Source organism: Oncorhynchus gorbuscha, linkage group LG06, assembly GCF_021184085.1.
Source record: "Oncorhynchus gorbuscha isolate QuinsamMale2020 ecotype Even-year linkage group LG06, OgorEven_v1.0, whole genome shotgun sequence".
NCBI lineage: Eukaryota > Metazoa > Chordata > Actinopteri > Salmoniformes > Salmonidae > Oncorhynchus > Oncorhynchus gorbuscha.
Window position 1 is genome coordinate 71,586,351 of NC_060178.1, and position 21,210 is coordinate 71,607,560.

General features: G+C 42.8%; 1 protein-coding gene across 1 annotated transcript in view; it reads left to right on the top strand.

Annotated features, from left to right (window-relative positions):
* Positions 1-21,210, top strand: part of LOC124038291 (phytanoyl-CoA hydroxylase-interacting protein-like) — a 38,898-nt gene that overhangs the window by 13,959 nt on the left and 3,729 nt on the right. Inside the window, exons 2-4 of the mRNA XM_046353962.1 lie at positions 16,238-16,434; positions 17,962-18,136; positions 18,262-18,379. Coding sequence (XP_046209918.1) covers positions 16,238-16,434; positions 17,962-18,136; positions 18,262-18,379 — 490 coding nt within the window. The remainder of the gene's footprint in view (positions 1-16,237; positions 16,435-17,961; positions 18,137-18,261; positions 18,380-21,210) is intronic.

Genomic DNA, 21,210 nt, shown 5'->3' on the forward strand with positions numbered 1-21,210 from the left:
GGAGACGTGGAGGAGGCCGTAGGAGGGCAACAACCCAGCAGCAGGACCGCTACCTCCGCCTTTGTGCAAGGAGGAGCAGGAGGAGCACTGCCAGAGCCCTGCAAAATGACCTCCAGCAGGCAACAAATGTGCATGTGTCTGCTCAAATGGTCAGAAACAGACTCCATGAGGGTGGTATGAGGGCCCGACGTCCACAGGTGGGGGTTGTGCTTACAGGCCAACACCGTGCAGGACGTTTGGCATTTGCCAGAGAACACCAAGATTGGCAAATTTGTCACTGGCGCCCTGTGCTCTTCACAGATGAAAGCAGGTGACAGACGTGAAAGAGTCTGGAGACGCCGTGGAGAACGTTCTGCTGCCTGCAACATCCTCCAGCATGACCGGTTTGGCGGTGGGTCAGTCATGGTGTGGCATTTCTTTGGGGGGCCGCACAGCCCTCCATATGCTCGCCAGAGGTAGCCTGACTGCCATTAGGTACCGAGATGAGTTCCTCAGACCCCTTGTGAGACCATATTCTGGTGCGTTTTGCCCTGGGTTCCTCCTAATGCAAGACAATGCTAGACCTCATGTGGCTGGAGTGTGTCAGCAGTTCCTGCAAGAGGAAGGCATTGATGCTATGGACTGGCCCGCCCGTTCCCCAGACCTGAATCCAATTGAGCACATCATGTCTCACTCCATCCACCAACGCCACGTTGCACCACAGACTGTCCAGGAGTTGGCGGATGCTTTAGTCCAGGTCTGGGAGGAGATCCCTCAGGACACCATCCGCCACCTCATCAGGAGCATGCCCAGGCGTTGTAGAGGTCATACAGGCACGTGGAGGCCACACACTACTGAGCCTCATTTCGACTTGTTTTAAGGACATTACATCAAAGTTGGATCAGCTTGTAGTGTAGTTTTCCACTTTAATTTTGAGTGTGACTACAAATCCAGACCTCAATGGGTTGATAAATTTGATTTCCATTAATAATTTGTGTGTGATTTTGTTGTCAGCACATTCAACCATGTAAAGAAAAAAGTTCTAGGATGTGTTATTTTAGTGTTCCCTTTATTTTTGAGCAGTGTATAAATATGAAAACAGATGGGAGTACTCACAGATTTGGAACAGAACATACATAAGTGCTACTGATAGTGTACGATGTACTGTGTGCATATGAATAGGCGTAAATCATAGCTTCTCAAATGACAGAAGGTTGCGCATGAAAATGAGAAACGTTTACAACCTGTGCAAATTATCGTATGCATTTGTACGGTAGGGATGGCGTGCATCTGACGAATGAGGACAACGGTGTCTTGAGAGTTGGTCTCGCCACGGTTCTCTGCTCCGTAGTAGCAAGATGCGCGCACAACTACTAGTACACGTCACGCTCCCTGTTCCTTGCCACTCAACGATGCCTTATGAACCCAAAGGCTATTTTACATACATCATAGACATAAAAAAAAATAAGCACACGCCGTGCGTGCATTCGCCTGTGTCCGGAATGGGAGTAGGTGTCAAGAACTATACACGAAAGAGAATGGTCAAAATATCTTTCAAATCCCAGTGACGCTAACCGTTACGCTACGAAACCTGTTACTTCAATTTGACACCATTTAAGTGGACAGCTTGGTGGCCTACCAAGCTGTCCATTCCAAAATATGTTTGTTCTTTCACTAAGTACTGATTGGACGTTTATTTATCTTGTTTGGTTAAACAGGTTTTTTTTATGAAACAGTTGACATGTTGAAAACAGTTTCATTTTATCACATAGGCAACCAAGTTAGCAAGCAAGCCGCTTTATTTTGACTTGCGCACAGGTCGCGCAAGCAAGCAATGCTTATTATGATGGCGTTGTTTTAACATTACCTGGATGCTTCTTGGCAACCCTGCTGACTTTTACTTGTGGATGGCGACTTCAGCTTTTCGGAAAAAGATTGAAAAGTATCTTGACACTGTGTTGATCAGAGTCAGCGCAAATTTGGATTATAATGACAAGAAAATTGAATTGACAGAGAATGGAGTGTACTGAATTAATGCATAAGGTAAGGTCTAGAATTTTCTCTGGATCTTCTAACAGCGACATGTCTGTTCTGGTGTTTGTATGTATTATACATTAGCAGCGTGGCAGTGTCCCCAAATTTCGGTGAATCTAACGGGCCCGTAATAGCAGCCAAGGACTTTAGCTAATTTATTAGCCTGTGCTAAGTTTACACGCAAGTATAGGTCAGAAGTTTATGCAGATTACTTCATCCATATTGAAAACCTTCCATAGCTAAATATACCTAGCTACCTGATATTCGGTACATCATTGGTTTTTACTAGGCATAAATGTGCATGTGAGCGGTAAATTGTGAATTTAATAATGACTGTTGCACCTACAAACCTATTCAGTCCAAATGGTCACCTAATGGACGCAGTAGCCTGGTTTTAATCCAATGTCTAGAATATGAGCTAGGTTTGGGCAAAACATTTAACAACCCTAATGCTAACGACCCTGCCAAAATCCGGTATAGTGGTTCTCGGTAATGAGAGGCGGGTAGTGTGTTGTGTACCTCAATTGATTTGCAAATGTTTATCAACATTGGCATCATATTGGCTTAAACATGATGATAGGGAGTTTTGAATTTAAAAATTGAGCTTCAACAAATGCATACGATGCGATATAATCAAATCGTATTATTCACATGCGCCGAATACGTACAGTAAATTTGTAAAAAAAATACTTTTTTACAGAGCAGCAGTAAAATAACAGCGAGGTTATATACAGTTATCAGACAAGACAGGCAGATCTATTATTTGGGGTTCTGAAGAAATCCTAGAGAGTGTAGCCTATCTTTTTGCACTTATGGGTCTCCTTACCTGGGAAGGGCCACCTCACGTGGGCAGTTACCCCAGGTGGATAGAAATCCCCAATGGTGGAAGACTTCACACCCCTCTGGTTTAAATCAGATTGTTTTTGAAATGTATTTCACCTTTATTTAACCAGGTAGGCTAGTTGAGAACAAGTTCTCATTTGCAACTGCGACCTGGCCAAGATAAAGCATAGCAGTGTAAACAGACAACAACACAGAGTTACACATGGAGTAAACAATTAACAAGTCAATAACACAGTAGAAAAAAAAGGAAAAAAAGAGAGTCTATATACATTGTGTGCAAAAGGCATAAGGAGGTCGGCGAATAACTACAATTTAGCAGATTAACACTGGAGTGATAAATGATCAGATAGTAAATGTACAGGTAGAGATATTGGTGTGAAAAATAGCAGAAAAGTAAATAAATATAAACAGTATGGGGAAGAGGTAGGTAAAATTGGGTGGGCTATTTACCGATAAGACTATGTACAGCTGCAGCGATCGGTTAGCTGCTCAGAGAGCAGATGTTTGAAGTTGGTGAGGGAGATAAAAGTCTCCAACTTCAGCGATTTTTGCAATTCGTTCCAGTCACAGGCAGCAGAGAACTGGAACGAAAGGCGGCCAAATGAGGTGTTGCCTTTAGGGATGATCAGTGAGATACACCTGCTGGAGCGCGTGCTATGGGTGGGTGTTGCCATCGTGACCAGTGAACTGAGATAAGGCGGAGCTTTACCTAGCATGGACTTGTAGATGACCTGGAGCCAGTGGGTCTGGCGACGAATATGTAGCGAGGGCCAGCCGACTAGAGCATACAGGTCGCAGTGGTGGGTGGTATAATGTGCTTTAGTAACAAAACGGATGGCACTGTGATAAACTGCATCCAGTTTGCTGAGTAGAGTGTTGGAAGCTATTTTGTAGATGACATCGCCGAAGTTGAGGATCGGTAGGATAGTCAGTTTTACTAGGGTAAGATTGGCGGCGTGAGTGAAGGAGGCTTTGTTGCGGAATAGAAAGCCGACACTAGATTTGATTTTCGATTGGAGATGTTTGATATGAGTCTGGAAAGAGAGTTTACAGTCTAGCCAGACACCTAGGTACTTATAGATGTCCACATATTCTAGGTCGGAACCATCCAGGGTGGTGATGCTAGTCGGGCGTGCGGGTGCAGGCAGCGAACGGTTGAAAAGCATGCATTTGGTTTTACTAGCGTTGAAGAGTAGTTGGAGGCCACGGAGGGAGTGTTGTACGGCATTGAAGCTCATTTGGAGGTCAGATAGCACAGTGTCCAAGGACGTGTCGGAAGTATACAGAATGGTGTCGTCTGCGTAGAGGTGGATCAGGGAATCGCCCGCAGCAAGAGCAACATCATTTATATATACAGAGAAAAGAGTCGGCCCGAGAATTGAACCCTGTGGCACCCCCATAGAGACTGCCAGAGGACCGGACAGATTAATGGCTCCTCTTGCGGGATGGAGGTAGACAGGCAGCCTGGATCATCTCTCTGCAGTGCCACTCCAACTGAGATCTTCAGTTTCTTGTTTATTTCTTGTTTCTTGTTTGTAATTGAACCCACAAATCCTGACTCTCCAGATACTCAACGAGTCTAAAGAAGGACAGTTTTATTGCTTCTTTAATCAGAACAGTTTTCAGCTGTGCTAACATAATTGCAAAAGGGTTTTCTAATGATCAATTAGCCTTTTAAAATGATCCATTTGGATTAGCTATCACAACCTGCCATTGGAACAAAGGAGTGATGGTTGCTGAAAATGGGCCTCTGTATGCCTATGTAGATATTCCATTAAAAAATTAGCCGTTTCCAGGTACAATAGTCATTTACAACATTAACAATGTCTACATTGTATTTCTGATCAATTTGATGTTATTTTAATGGACAAAAAAATGATTTTCTTTCAAAAACAAGGACATTTCTAAGTGACCCCAAACTTTGGAGAGAAAAAACAGATCCAATTATATGAAGTGAACTATAACAGTGCATTGGTCCGCTGTGCTTTATGCTAGAAACAAGCTGTAAAATGTCCGGGAAAGACGAGAATATCATTGATACGTTTCTTTGACATCGAGGCTGAGCCAAAACCTTCTATAGCCGAGGAGACAAACAATATTGACTTGCTTGGGAAGTAATCTAATACTGTCACTAGTAATTGATTAAGGTATTTACTTTCTGTACAATCGAAGATGTTTAAACCCAGACAGCGTTTAGGGACAGGCCATACAAATTCTGAGTTAATGCCTAAACTCATGTTCATGTTTCAGCATGATAATGCACTGCCTCATGTCTTAAAGATCTGTACACAATTCCTGGAAGCTAAAAATTCCCCAGTTCTTCCATGGCCTGCATACTCACCAGACATGTCACCCATTGAGCTTGTTTGGGATGCTCTTGATCGACGTGTGTGACAGAGTGTTCCAGTTGCCGCCAATATCCAGCAACTTCGTACAGCCATTGAAGAAGAGTGGACACCAATCCACAGGCCACAATCAACAGCCTGATCAACTCTATGCGAAGGTGATGTGTCATGCCGCATGAGGCACATAGTGGTCACACCAGGTACTGACTGTGCTTCTGATCCACCTCTACTTTTTTTGAAGGTATCAGTGAACAACAGATGTGTATCTGTATTCCCGGTCATGTGACATCCATAAATTAGTGCTTGGAAAGGTGGGCTGGCCTCTCCATCCAGTTCTAAATTGGCTTAGGACCTATTTAACCGGTCAATAGTTTTTTTTATCACCCTTCGTGAATATAACTCAGAGAAAATAGATATCACATGTGGCGTTCCACAAGATTAGACTTTGAGTCCGGTACTGTTCGGTTTATATATGTTACCCCTTGGGAGCGTTATCAGAAAGCACTGCATTGATTTTCACTACTACGCAGATGATACACAACTTTGCATTTCTGTGTCATCAGAGGATTTTAGCTCCACAGATAAATTATACTGTATTAGTGAGTTAAATACTTGGATGGCTCATAACTTCCTCCAGCTAAATCAAGACAAGACCGAGGTACTTATTATTGGAGCCAAAGCACAGAGAACATCTGGCCGCACATTTTAATTCACGGGCAATAAAGATAAAGCACCAGGTAAAAAAACTTAGGTGTCATTTTAGATTCTGAACTCAATTTTGAATCACACATTAGGAATATGACCAAAATATATTTCTATCTCAGGCGGATACAGAGAGATTCATCCATGCTTTTATTACATATTTAAAAGAGATCTTAAAACACACCTCTTTAGCTTTGCTTTTCCTTAATGCCCTTTAGTCTTTCAGTTTTTTATTGTTATTCTTTTTGTTTTTTATCCTCTTGTTTTTTGTGAAGTAAATATTTATGTATGTATTTTCATAGTTTTTGTTTTTTCCTGTGAAGGGCATTGCATTGCATTCATGTTTGAAATGTGCTATATAAATAAAGCTTGATTTGATTATAATAAACAACCTGCACTCCCTTAGCTCTCTAGATCAATGTTATTGAATGCCAAAGTTCTTTACTCTGAAAATGATTGTGCCACAAGCTTGCTAGGATCGGGCTAAATTACTGAACTTCTCATTAACGGCCTAGCTAATTCAAGTAGCTATGCAGATGTGTACCTGTGCAAGTGCTTCGATAGCGCATGACTAGCTAGCTAACAGGCCCGAGCTTGTTAGCTACATTTTTTCATTAATCTGGAGATAAAACGATTAAAGTTTATAGTTAGTGAGACATTGCCCACTAGATAGATTGTAAATGCTGCTGGGAATCTTTTTTTTGTCTTTGTTACCTGTTTCCTTATATGTCCGGACGAGCAGCAGATACTGTAGCAAGCAAAAGTCCTCGCACGTGCATGAAGAAAGATGTCAGCGACAGGCAGGGATGAGATCACAAAATGAGATAACATTAGCAACAAAAAGTAAACTGTCATAGCATGGAGGACAATTTTTTTGTAGCAGGTTAGGAGAAGTTACCAGCAGGTTATACTAGGGGGCAGTATTTTCATTTTTGGAAAAAAACGTTCCCGTTTTAAACGGGATATTTTGTCAGTAATATATGTTAGAATATGCACATAATTGACAGCTTTGGATAGAAAACACTCTAACGTTTCCAAAACTGTAAAGATATTGTCTGTGAGTATAACAGAACTGATGTTGCAGGCGAAAGCCTGAGAAAAATCCAATCTGGAAGTGCCCCAGGTTTTGAAATCGCTGCGTTCCAATGAGTCCCTATTCAGCTGTGAATGTGCCATCAATGAGCTTACGCTTTCTACGTATTCCCCAAGGTGTCTACAGCATTGTGACATAGTTTTACGCATTGCTGTTGAAGAATAGCCATAGGGGCCCACATTGCGTAAGTGGTCACATGGTGGCTCCGAGAGAGATTCTCACGTAAAATACAGAGGTAGCCATTACTCCAATCGGTCCTCCTGAAAAACAAATTGTCCTGACGAATATATTATTGAATAGATATTAGAAAAACACCTTGAGGATTGATTATAAACAACGTTTGCCATGTTTCTGTCGATATTATGGAGCTAATTTGGAATATTTTTCGGTGTACCGCAATTTCCGGGCGATTTCTCAGCCAAACCTGAAGAACAAACAGAACTATTTCGCCTACAAAAAAATATTATTTTGGGGAAAAATGAACTTTGGCTATCAACCTGGGAGTCTCGTGAGTGACAACATCTGAAGTTCATCAAAGGTAAACGATTTAATTTGATTGCTTTTCTGATTTCCTTGACAAGGTTGCCTGCCGCTAGCAAGGCATAATGCTATGCTACGCTATCGATAAACTTACACAAATGCTTGTCTAGCGTTGGCTGTAAAGCATATTTTGAAAATCTGAGATGACAGGGTGATTAGCAAAAGGCTAAGCTGTGTCTCAATATATTTCATTTGTGATTTTCATGAATAGGAATATTTTCTAGGGATATTTATGTCCGTTGCGTTATGCTAATTAGTTTCAGGAAGTCACAAAAGGTTATTAAAATATGTCACAGAGCAGGTTAGGGGACTTAGGTTAAGAAAAAGGTTAGGGTTTGGGAGGCCTGTAGCTAGCTCTACATTTTCATTGGTCTCACCTTGACCGGGATTAGGATCTTCTAGGCCCGCTTTGGCTGTACCCTGGTCCTCGGTTGCAGTGAGAATTCTGTGTAGGCTGCCTAATCCATAGGATCAGTTGTGTTTCTAGACGCTGTTATGAGTGATGTTCTGGTGTACTGTACAGTGTACCTCAGGTCTTTTTTTGTGTGGAATTGTTATTGTTGGACATACGACTGTAAAAGAACACCAGGAAATCAGCTCCAAGTGATTTTAGTTTAAGAAATCTGTTCCCCAGTATTCCCAGGCATAACACAGACATGACGTGATATACAAATGTAAGCAAGGTTTGAAATGATTGTTTCAGTCAAAAATATCTGTTTGGGCTTCTTGCGGTCAATTTCTTTTAAATTATTTTCCGGACCCCTCCGCTCAAGAAAAAATTGGCCCGTGGCTGAATATAGTTGATGATCCCTGGTGTAGTGAGTCCGGGCTGAGCAGACTGTAGCCCCACAGGAGGGCCTTGGGGAGAAGGCAAAAGGAGCCAATGCTGCTGCTGATTTCAAACCAATTCAAACACTGTCTGCCTGTCTGTCTGAACTCAGAACATCATCACCTGACCATCTTTCTTCCAGCTCCAATTTCTTTCTATTTCTCAAGGGAGAGGGCCAGAGAAAGTAAAGAAGCTCCACAGACTGTGAAAATCACATGAAAAGGATCATGCATTTAGGCCTATTATTTGTCAGAAGGAAATAATAGTAATAATGTAATTTCATGGTTGACTACACAGTTGGTAGCCCATTTAGTATAGCAGGTGTAAAATAATCTAATATGGCTAAGCAAGTACCTACCTACCAATAGTATCAGCCTCTTTGGAAACAAAGATATGATATTTTAACAAGCTGTGTGTGTCACTTAGACATAGTTGACAATTTAGCACAGCTACAGTATCACAGTTCATTCTAGACCTAGGCCTAATAAATTAAATCAAATCAAATACAACAGGTGAAGACCTTACAGTGAAATGCTTACTTTCAAACCCTTAACCAACAAACCAGTTTTAAGAAAATACCCCCCAAAAAGTAAGAGATAAGAATAACAGATAATTAAAGTGCAGCAGTAAATAACAATAGCGGGGCTATATACAGGGGGTACCGGTAAAGAGTCAATGTGCGAGGGAACCGGTGTCGAGGTAATTGAGGTAATATGTACATGTAGGGAGAGTTATTAAAGTGACTATGCATAGATAATGCAAATTGTCTGTGTAACCATTTGATTTGCTGTTCAGGAGTGCTATGGATTTTTAGAAGCCTCTTGGACCTAGACTTGGCTTAGAGGTCCTGGATGGCAAGAACTTGACCCTGGTGATGTACTTGGCTCTACGATCTACACTCTGTAGTGCCTTGCGGTCGTAGGCCGAGCAGTTGCCATACCAGGCAGTGATGCAACCCGTCAGGATGCTCTCGATGGTGCAGCTGTAAAACCTTTTGAGGATCTGAGGACCCATGCCAAATGTTTTCAGCCTCCTGAGAGGGAATAGGTTTTGTTGAGCTCTCTTCACAACTGTCTTGGTGTGCTTGGACCATGTTAGTTTGTTGGTGATGTGGACGCCAAGGAACTTGAAGCTCTCAGCTTGCTCCACTAAGTGCTCGGTCTTCCTTTTCCTGTAGTCTACAATTATCTCCTTTGTCTTGATCACTTTGAGGGAGAGGTTGTTGTTCTTGCACCACACGGTCAGGTCTCTGACCTCCGTCTACAGGGAGGTCTCATCGTTTTCAGTGATCAGGCATACCACTGTTGTTTCATCAGCAAACTTAATGATGGTGTTGGAGTCGTGCCTGGCCGAGCAGTCATGAGTGAACAAGGAGTACAGGAAGTGACTGACCCCTGAGGGGCCCCTGTGTTGGGGATCAGCGTGGCGATGTGTTGTTGCCTACTCTTACCATCTGTGGGTGGCCTGTCAGGACGTCCAGGACCCAGTTGCAGAGGGAGGTGTTTAGTCCCAGGGTCCTTAGCTTATTGATGAGCTTTGAGGGCACTATGGTGTTGAACGCTGAGCTGTAGTCAATGAATAGCATTCTTACATAGGTGTTCCTTTGGTCCAGGTGGGAAAGGGAGGCGTGGAGTGCAATACAGATTGCATCATCTGTGGACCTGTTGGTGCGATATGCAAATTGGGGTGGGTCTAGGTTTTCTGAGATAATGGTGTTGATGTGAGCCATGACCAGCCTCAAAGCATTTCATGGCTACAGACATGAGTGTTACGGGTCGGTAGTCATCTAGGCAGGTTACCTTAGTGTTCTTGGGCACAGGGACTATGGTGGTCTGCTTGAAATATGTTGGTATTACAGACTCAGACGGGAGAGGTTGAAAATGTCAGTGAAGACACTTGTCAGTTGGTCAGCACATGCTCGCAGTACACGTCCTGGTAATCCGTCTGGCCCCGCGTCCTGTTTAAAGGTCTTACTCCCATCGGCTGCAGAGAGTGTGATCACACAGTTGTCTGGAACAGCTGATGCTCTCATGCATGTTTCAGTGTTACTTGCCTCGAAGCGAGCATAGAACTTATTTAGCTCATCTCGTAGGCTCGTGTCACTGGGCAGCTTGCAGCTGTGCTTCCCTTTGTAGTCTGTAATAGTTTGCAAGCCCTGTCACATCCGACGAGCATCGGAGACAGTGTACGATTCGATCTTAGTCCTGTATTGACGCTTTGCCTGCTTGATAAATCGTCGGAGGTCATAGCGGGATTTCTTATAAGCTTCCGGGTTAGAGTCCAGCTCCTTGAAAATGGCAGCTCTGGTTGGGGAATGTACGTACGTATGGTCACTGTGGGGACGATGTCCTCGATGCACTTATTGATAAGTGTATCGAGGACTTATCAATACGTTTTTCCAATGCCATCAGAAGAATCCCGGAACATATTCCAGTAGTGATGCACCGATATGACATTTCTGGCCGATACGGATATCTGATATTTTCCTTGCCTAAAATCCTGATACCGATATAAAAAATGTAGCATCCTTTAAAGCGTTCTAGTACAGTTAAAAAGTTAACACACACACATGGACGCAGCGGTCTAAGGCACTGCATCTCAGTGCAAGAGGCGTCACTACAGTCCCGCGTTCGAATCCAGGCTGTCACATTCGGCCGTGATTGGGAGGCCCATAGGGCGGCGCACAATTGGCACAGCATCGTCCGGGTTTGGCCGGGGTAGGGCATCATTGTAAATAAGAATTTGTTCTTAACTGACTTGCCTAGTTAAATAAAGGTTACACACACACACCAAAATAAGGATTAGCCACAATAGTGGACTTTGTGGTTAGCCTTTAAAATAAAAGTATGGTATAATTCTACTATTTGTATTTATTTGCATCACTGTCAATGACATACTTTTATTTTGAACGTAAACCGCAAATTCCGCTATTGTGCCTAACCCGGTCCGGTCGAGCATCACTAGCCAGATGAAGCTAGCTGGCTGCTTATAATGTTAGCTTTGGGCAACAGGGTTAGGTAGCTGGCCAGCTATTTATTTTCATGAACTGAACTTACATTTCAATAGGCTAACAACAAGTGGCTAACCTAGCTAATACTTACTCACAATTATTCCAAAATCATTGCTAAGAATAATGAAAATGACTGCAGTTTCTACTGGTCATTGTTTTCAGGCTGGTTGTATTGGTTCTAGCTAGGTACCAAGCTAAAGCTAGCTACCCCCGAAGTTGCGGTCGAACAAATTATGCTAAATTACCAATGCGGTATTGTAAACACGTCTTTCGTGGTTGATGTTTGCTTGTTTGCAGACTTTTTCGTACAGCTTTGACAGTGCTACTGTATCTTTTTTGACATGCAAAGACCCAAGCGGCGTTCCGTAGTAGGTATGTCGTGAAGCTAATAGCAGTGACGCTATTACTGTGTAACTCCGGTAGAGCAACATCTGAAAAATAATGCACTTGGGAGTGTTAACCGGTGCTCGACCAGTCGGCGAAAGCCAACATCACCCACAACAGAGAACAGTTGATTGTCAAGGGCAATGAACGCCATTATCTTGGCTTTAATTGATTTCGCCTTGGCATTGTCTCGTTGAAATTGTTACTCTTTCAAATGACTGCTCGACTTGTTGACTGCACAGCAGACATTGTGGGCTAGTTTATGAATGCTGCGTTGCACGTATAGCGCAACATTTTACATGATGTCATTACGTCATTATACACTGTAGGTATGCAAATCAGCTTTGACATTGGTTTTGCACATCGTTATTAAACTAGGCATCGGCCGATACCGATGTTGGCATTTTTAGCTAATATCATCCGATTCCGATATGTTCACTGATATATCATGCATCCCTATATTCCAGTCTGTGCTAGCAAAACAGTTCTGTACCTTAACATCTGCTTCATCTGACCACTTTTTTATAGACCGAGTCACTGGTGCCTCCTGCTTTAATTCTTGCTCTAAGTAAGAATCAGGAGGATAGAGTTATGGTCAGATTTGCCAAAAGGAGGGCGAGGGAGAGCTTTGTTCGCGTCTCTGTGTGTGGTGTAAAGGTGGTCTAGAATTTCTTTCCCTCTGGTTGAACAATTAACATGCCGATAGAAACGAAGTAAAACTGATTTAAGTTTCCCTGCATTAAAGTCCCTGGCCACTAGGAGCGTCGCCTCTGGATGAGTGTTTTCCTGGTAGCTTATGGCAAAATACAGCTCATTGAGTGTGGTTTTAGTGCCAGCCTCGGTATGTGGCGGTATGTAAACAGCTACGAAAAATACAGATGAAAACTCTCTAGGTAGATAGTGTGGTCTACAGCTTATCATGAGATACTCTACCTCAGGTGAGCAAACCTTGAGACTTCCTTAGATATCGTGCACCAGATATTGTTTACAAATATGCATAGGCCCCCGCCCCGTGTCTTACCAGAGGCTGCTGTTCTGTCTTACCGATAGAGTGTATACGTCACCAGTTGTATGTTCTTAATGTCGTCGTTCAGCCACAACTAAGTGAAACGTAAGATATTACAGTTTTAAATGTTGGTAGGATATACGTGCTTTCAGTTCGTCCCATTTATTTTCCAGCGATTGAACGTTAGCTAGCAGGATGGAAGGCAAGGGCAGATTATCCACTCGTCGCCTGATCCTCACAAGGCACCCTGATCTCCTTCCGCGAAAACTCTGTTTCCTTTTCCAGCAAATCACAGGGATCTGGGCCTAGTCTGGTGTCTATAATAGTATATCCTTCCCGCCCAACTCATTGAAGAAGAACTCTTCTTAAAAACAAACAAATTAGAATGGCTGCCCTCCCCTCTGGCTCCATTTTCACAGTATGTGTGATTAGATTATTGCAACTAAAGCAGTGTGTAAAGCTGTTATGTGGGCAAACATTGGCTGCATTAATCAGGCATACCATGTCAGTGTAATGCGTGTATTTGCAGGTTAATGAGGTGGCATTAGTGTTAACAGGTGACGAGCTAAGTCTGCAATACCAACATTGTCCATTTTCCCAAGAATACTAAGGTAACCTGCCTAAATGACTACTGACCCGTAGCACTCACATCTTTAGCTATGAAATGCTTTGAAAGGCTGGTCATGGCTCACATCAACACCATTATCTCAGAAGCCCTAGACCCACCCAAATATGCATACCGCACCAACAGCTCCACAGATGATGCAATCTCTATTGCACTCCACACTGCCCTTTCACACCTGGCCAAAAGGAACACCTATGTGAGAATGCTAGTCATTGACTACAGCTCAGCGTTCTACTTATCTATGCTTCAAGGAATGCATTTGCATATGACCATTCATTGTGTATCCCTCAACAAGTGTAGGTGAGCAGCCTATGGATAGGCTACAGTACATTTTCTGAAAGCACTCATGATCTTAGTCAATAGATGGATCAGGCATCTGTAACACAGTTGATGAGCCAGGCCAATGCAGAGCAGTCAGTCAGGCTGCAGTGACAGAGAAGAGTGAAGAATCATTAGCAGCAAGGCTGATGTCAGCAGCCTCTCCCAAGAGGCAATAGAAAAGATAGGTTTAGAATCCTCGGATGACACAGAAATGTAAAGTTAATCAATGCTGTGTTTTCTGATAACGCTGACAAGGGGTAACATATCTAAAACTGAACAGTACTGGGCCCAAAATCTAACCTTGTGGAACGCCACGTGATATCTATTTTCTCTGAGTTATGATCACCATGAGTGACAAAACTCTTGACCGATTTGAAATAGGTCCTAAACCAATTTAGAACTGGGCTGGAGGCCAACCCACCTCTCCAGTCTGTCCAGAAGGACAGGTCAACATTCACAAGGCCGCAGGGCCAGACGGATTACCAGGACGTGTACTCCCAGCATGCCCTGACCAACTGGCAGGTGTCTTCACTGATATGTTCAACCTCTCCATCTTTGAGTCTGTAAGTGCCTTGCTGAAGGGCACCAACAGATTTTTCACCTTGTTGGCTCAAGTATTCAAACCAGTTACTTCTGGCCCAACTCTCTAGCCGCTAGGCTACCTGCCACCCACTTTGCTACGTCTACAACCTGTTACTACTTTACTCTACCTAGGGGCAGGTTCATTCATTTTGTTTGGTACTACTGTACATTCTTTCATTGAGCACTAGCTTAGGCACTAAGGAAAGGAGACCTCTGTGAGGTAAAGATCACTGTTCCTGTTAATCAGCTAAACACTCTTTAGGACAAACGTGGGTGGGGCCTACAGGAAAAATAGACAATTGTTTCTACAAGGGTCATTGTGAGTTACGCTCCCCTGCTTTCATTTGTCAAGGGAGTATGTTGTCCCAGTAGTGTGTCTCAGTTTTATTGTAATATGCTACTTTTCAGGAAAATATCTACTCTTCAACTGGCTTGGCAGAAGTTTGTTTAGCACAGAACAGACGACCTGGGTTGAAAGGTGACCCTTGGCAGAAACGCATTTTGTCATGCCTAGTTCAATAACCTCAGTATAAATGATTCATTTGACATGATTGTAAATACTCCATATGAATGGTCAATCTAACATGGTGAAACTGTTACACCCATGGTGTGTGTGTATAGGGAGAAAACCCTGACCCAATTTGTGGAAATACTCAATTATCATCCAGCCTCAGAGCTCATGGTCAGAGATAGGAGTCCCATGGTCTGCTGATTTTCTCATTGTTTATTGTGTCCTGTGCATTACCCCAGAATTCCACATTCTTGCATCTAGTTATTGTATTTAGAGCTTGCACAGAAAACATATTGTTGCCATGCCAAGAGTGTTTCTTTTTTGTGTGTAGTGGATTCTAAGCTCATGGCCATGTTACAAAGCTCTTATTCACTCACTTGTTTTGGTGTATAGGGCTATTTGTATTTCTGTGTGTGTGTGTGTGTGTGTGTGTGTGTGTGTGTGTGTGTGTGTGTGTGTGTGTGTGTGTGTGTGTGTGTGTGTGTGTGTGTGTGTGTGTGTGTGTGTGTGTGTGTGTGTGTGTGTGTGTGTGTGTGTGTGTGTGTGTGTGTGTGTGTGTGTGTGTGTGTGTGTGTGTGTGTGTGTGTGTGTGAGAGAGAGAGGGAATGTGTGTGAGAGAGGGAGTGTGTGAGAGAGGGAGTGTGTGAGAGAGGGAGTGTGTGTGAGAGGGAGTGTGTGTGAGAGGGAGTGTGTGTGAGAGGGAGTGTGTGTGAGAGGGAGTGTGTGTGAGAGGGAGTGTGCACATGCACATCAAATCAAGTATTATTGGTCACATACACACAGTATTTAGCAGATGTCATTGCGGGTGTAGCGAAATTCTTGTGTTCCTAGCTCCAACAGTGCAGTAATATCTAACAATACACACTAAAGAATGGAATGAAGAAATATATAAGTATTTGTGTTATTACATGTTCATAAACATAGCACCAAAAGGTGTCTGACAATACATTCAATTAGGAAATTATGAATTTGTCCAAACCTTGCCACGTACACCTGTGCTGGACTAGAACATGGTCTGACAGACCCTAACTGAAAGGCTTATCAAAGCATCTCCTACTTACATTTTCATTGTGACTAAATAAAAATGTCCCCCATGAAAGAAAAAAAGCAAGGCTTTATTAAGAGATCCATCTGTGTTGGGTTGAGTCACGATAATCAACAGCGTTTGAAATATTTAATACTGTATGTGCTTGTAATCTGAAGGGATTGCAGCATTGCCATGACAACAGATACACGGTGGAGCTCCCTGCTTTATGGTAAGTGCTCCACAGAGCACAGAGGCAGCTGAGTACCGGAAGTGCACCCTATAGTGCAGGTGACTGTAGGGCCAGCCATATTTGATATATTTGCTGTCTCAAGAAAATAAACGTCAGTAGTTAAGTAAAATGTGAAAGTATTAAAGCCTAACCACTCCTTTTGTCCCTGTGCCACAGGTAATACATCCCAGGACAGCGGCATCGTAGAGATGGAGGAGCTTCCTGTCCCTCAGAACATCAAGATCAGCAACATCACATGTGACTCTTTCAAGATTTGCTGGGACATGGAGCCCCGTGTCAAGGAGCGCATCACTCACTACTTCATTGACCTCAATAAGAAGGAGAACAAGAACTCCAACAAGTTCAAACACAAGGTAACCTATCACACACACAACAACAACAACTAGGCTATTTCAAAGGAATTGCTCAGACATTTCCTAATTCTGTAATACAATCAATCAATCAAATGTATTTTATAAAGCCCTTTTCACATCAGCATTTGTCACAAAGTGCTTTAGATACCTCCAAAAGTGAGCAATGGAGAGGCAGAAGCACAGTGGCTAGGGAAAAACTCCCTTGAGCGGGAAGTTGTCTATCAAATTATTTCTACATGATGAAGCAAGTCATTTAGTTAGAGCTAGAACACCAACCAGTATTTACTCACATCGTAACCTTTCTACTCCAAACAAGAAGTGTATCAGGTGTAACCTTTTACCAGTGCTCAGAACTGACACTCCCACACACTCTCTAACACCAGATAACCTTGTGTACTCTACTAGCAGACTTAGCTCTGAGCACTAATGATATCACATAACACTAGCAGAGACTAATTGCACAAGATGGCTGCTGTTTCAGCCGTTAATCGAATGGATCTAATGTATAATCTTACAGACCTATTTCATCAGTCTCCCGGCTCACATTATGGGTGTAGTGACCATAAAAGCCCCCCTAAAGGAAGTGTTTTTCTTCACATTCTCTGTGTGAATATAGACCGCATGCAGTTATTTTCATTACAGCATACAGGGACGATGTTGTGCATTAATGTACTGCTGTTGTCGCTACACAGGGGCTGGTGTAATACTGCAGGGTGTGCGGGCCCAATCAATGTCCTGCAGCTAATGCATAGATGGAGGAGATAGGAAGTGTAATACTAGGCTCCATAGTATACAGTGAATACGTTTTGAGGACATGGGGATAAGGGGATGCTACAGTCTATACATGTGTCATTTGAGCAGCTTAACACTGAGAAGTGTATTTATGCTGAGTTTCTGTTTTGGTGTGTATGTGGCATTAAAGTGTGTATATATATATATATACAGTGCCTTGCGAAAGTATTCGGCCCCCTTGAACTTTGCGACCTTTTGCCACATTTCAGGCTTCAAACATAAAGATATAAAACTGTATTTTTTTGTGAAGAATCAACAACAAGTGGGACACAATCATGAAGCAAAACTGATAGAGACATACCCCAAGCGACTTACAGCTGTAATCACAGCAAAAGGTGGCGCTACAAAGTATTAACTTAAGGGGGCTGAATAATATTGCATGCCCAATTTTTCAGTTTTTGATTTGTTAAAAAAGTTTGAAATATCCAATAAATGTCATTCCACTTCATGATTGTGTCCCACTTGTTGTTGATTCTTCACAAAAATATACAGTTTTATATCTTTATGTTTGAAGCCTGAAATGTGGCAAAAGGTTGCAAAGTTCAAGGGGGCCGAATACTTTCGCAAGGCACTGTATATATATATATATATATAAGGAGGCCTACTCCCATTGATACATATGATATGTTGCTTGTGCAGCTGAACAGTGAACAATGTGTTAATGCAGAGTTTGTGTGTAGAGTTGTAAGCTTTGTGTATGTTACGTGTAAGCACTCTGTCTGTGTCCCCGTCCAGGATGTCCCCACTAAGCTGGTGGCGAAGGCGGTTCCTCTGCCCATGACGGTGAGGGGTCACTGGTTCCTCAGCCCACGTACAGAGTACACTGTGGCCGTCCAGACAGCTTCCAAACAGACCGACGGAGACTACGCTGTGTCAGAGTGGAGCGAGATCATAGAGTTCACCACCGCCGGTGAGGCAAGGGGCAGGGAAACAAATAGATAGATATCTCCCTAAAACCTTCTGCCTTTAATACGATGGACATGCTATATTCTCTCTTATATTTGTCTAATGGCTAATCCGAACCCCTGTTTCCAGATTATTCCACGGTGCATCTAACCCAACTGCTGGAGAAGGCTGAGGTCATCGCAGGGAGGATGCTGCGCTTCTCTGTGTTCTACAGGAACCAGAACAAAGAGTACTTTGACCAGGCCAGGTACGTATGTCTGCACAACAACCCGCACATTTATTCTGATGTTATGATACTGTATGTAGACATTTTCAAGCGGAATCACGTAATATGGAGATAAATAGGGCTGCACATGATCTTTGCTAATACCGCCTTCCCTTTCAACTGAAATTGTCATATGCTTTCTTCAAAGCTCAAGGGAAAGGTTCCAGATGTTATGGTTTGAAGCATTTTTTATATGCTCAGATCTGCATGTGCAGGGGCCTCCCGAGTGGCACAGCGGTCTAAGGCACTGCATTCCAGTGTTTGAGGCGTTACTACAGAGCCGGGTTCGATCCCAGCCTGTGTCACAGCCAGCTGTGACCGGGAGACCCATGAGGCGGCGCACAATTGGCCCAGTGTCGTCCGAGATAGGGGAGGGTTTGGCCGGCCGGGATTTCTTTGTCTCATCTCACTCTAGTGACTCCTTGTGGTGGGCTGAGCGCCTGCTAGCTGACCTTGGTCGCCAGCTGACTTCCTGGTTAAGCAAGCAGTGTGTCAAGAAGCTGTGCAGCTTGGCAGGGTTATCTTTCGGAGGAACCATGGCTTTCGACCTTCACCTCTGCCAAGTCCGTAGGGGAGTTGCAGTGATGGACAAGACTGTAACTACCAATTGGGGTCGAAGTACAACAACAAAAAATATCTGCATGTGTAGGGCTAGTTGTTTATTTGGGGAGTTAGGGATGGGCAACTGGCAGCCCCCCCCCCCCTTGTAGGCCCGTGGATCAATACCCCTCCCCCAAAAATGGTACAATTTACATTTGATTGTGAATCAGCAGTTTTCTTATTGTTATGTCACTGACAGTCACTCAATTAGCCCATGTCAGCAAATCCATTTTTGATTGGCAAGTTAGTTTAGCCATACTGTATATCTAAACTTGTAGTAATCATGTTCAAATTACCGACCAGGGGCCCTCATTGATTTTTTTAGTTACTGTCACTCAGATATCATATTAAAAAATGAAAAATGAGTAGAACTGCATGAAATGAGTTATAAAGTTGCAAAATCTTCTCTCCTCCCCATGGAAAAATGCATAGAATTGCAGGAAATGAACTTTTCCTCTCCTCTGTTAAGAGGGGGGCCGCTAAAATGTTTTGCTTGCAAGGTCCCCAAAAGGCTCAGGCCGGCTCTGACTGCATGTGTGGGTATGGATGTGGGTATGCAGACCTGCGAGCCACTGTGGCCCCTCACGATGACTTCAGATTTTTTGTGGCCCCCATTAAAGTTGCCCAAGCTCAACAGAAGGGTATTATTGCAAAAAAAGTGTTGGCAGAAATCGTATTAGTTCTCCAAATCCATTAATAAACTCTGCTACATTGCATTATACAAAAAGTAAAGTACCTGGGTTAGCAGATTATAGTTCCGTAATTTAACAGTTCTGAAATCTATTTACTTGTAGTTTTTTCTGCATTCTTAACTAGAAGAGTAACATGGTCACAAAACCTCCAAATTACTATTTTACAAAACAGCAGCTTACACAAGCTTACACAAGTATAAACGTTTTTTTTTCAAGTTTCCCATTAGCGCATATGCTGGAACAAATGACCTTCCCAATGACAACATGCATTGGATTTTTCCAAATAATTTCAAACCTACCACTGTAATTGCTGGAATAAATTAAGAAAAAGCATTGTGCTCGGAGAAGCAAAGCCTTTTAAAGTGTATTCTGAAGAAAGAGGAATCGGAGTGTGTAGCAAACACCTGGCAGACTAACATAACTGGAAAGCAAGATGGAGAGACACGGAGTGAACGAGACCGAGAGGAGATGAGGGTGTTGTGTTTTAAAATGTTTGCTGATGTGTCTTAGGCGATTATGTATTTATTTTGGAGGGGGGAGATAAAAGAGATCTTTCTGTTCTCTAGTTTTATCTTCTCTTATTTTCATTTCTCTGTGGTGTAGCATGGTGAAGGACCGTAAAATGAGGCCTTTGCTATGATGACCTGGGTGGGACCTGAATAATTTGATAATTACCATGACAGAGACAATTATGGTTATCATGATAACCTTTTGAAGTGTTACCAATGTAATTACACCAATAACTGATGCATTTGGAGCTCAGATTTGCATCATAGGAGATCTGACTGCCAATTTATACGTTCCTCAGAAGCACTGTGCTTTTTTCAAGTTTCTGCTATTAATTTGTTGGCATCCAGAGATCTTTCCAAAAACAATCCGTGTGTCTGTTGTTTTTTTCTGAGTTCTGTCTAGTGCAACGGAAGGTGTCTGTTTACCAAGCAGAAAACTGAGGAGCAATTTGCATTAACTAGGGGCTGGATTCTATCCGTATCACGGATGTGTCGTGGAAGATCTGTGTTAAAATGTAAAGGTATTGTCAATTGAGCTGACATATGTAGTGTTTACTGTGAATGCGGTATCCGCGAACGCAAGAACATTGCCTTTTGTTAAATGGGATTTATCTGTTAATTGAATGATTCGAATATTCCACCCTGAAACATATAATTGTATGGAATTGATTATAATGTATGAAATCATAATCAATAAATGTGTAGTCCTAGTCAGAATTAGGGTAAAACAATATGGCTAATGTTTGTCTTTATGGTATTTTAGACACAGACTGTCTGAGCAAAATTCGGTGCCGACCTGACGAGAGATTTGGGAGAGAATGAGGAGTACGTCTCAAGGTCAAGGTCTCCCTAATCTCTGTCGGCTGGGTAGTGAGACAGTATGCGTAGGATACCTTCTGTTTGTGTGTATGTATGTGCGTAGGATACCTTCTGTTTGTGTGTATGTATGTGCGTAGGATATCTACTGTTTGTGTGTATGTATGTGCGTAGGATACCTTCTGTTTGTGTGTAT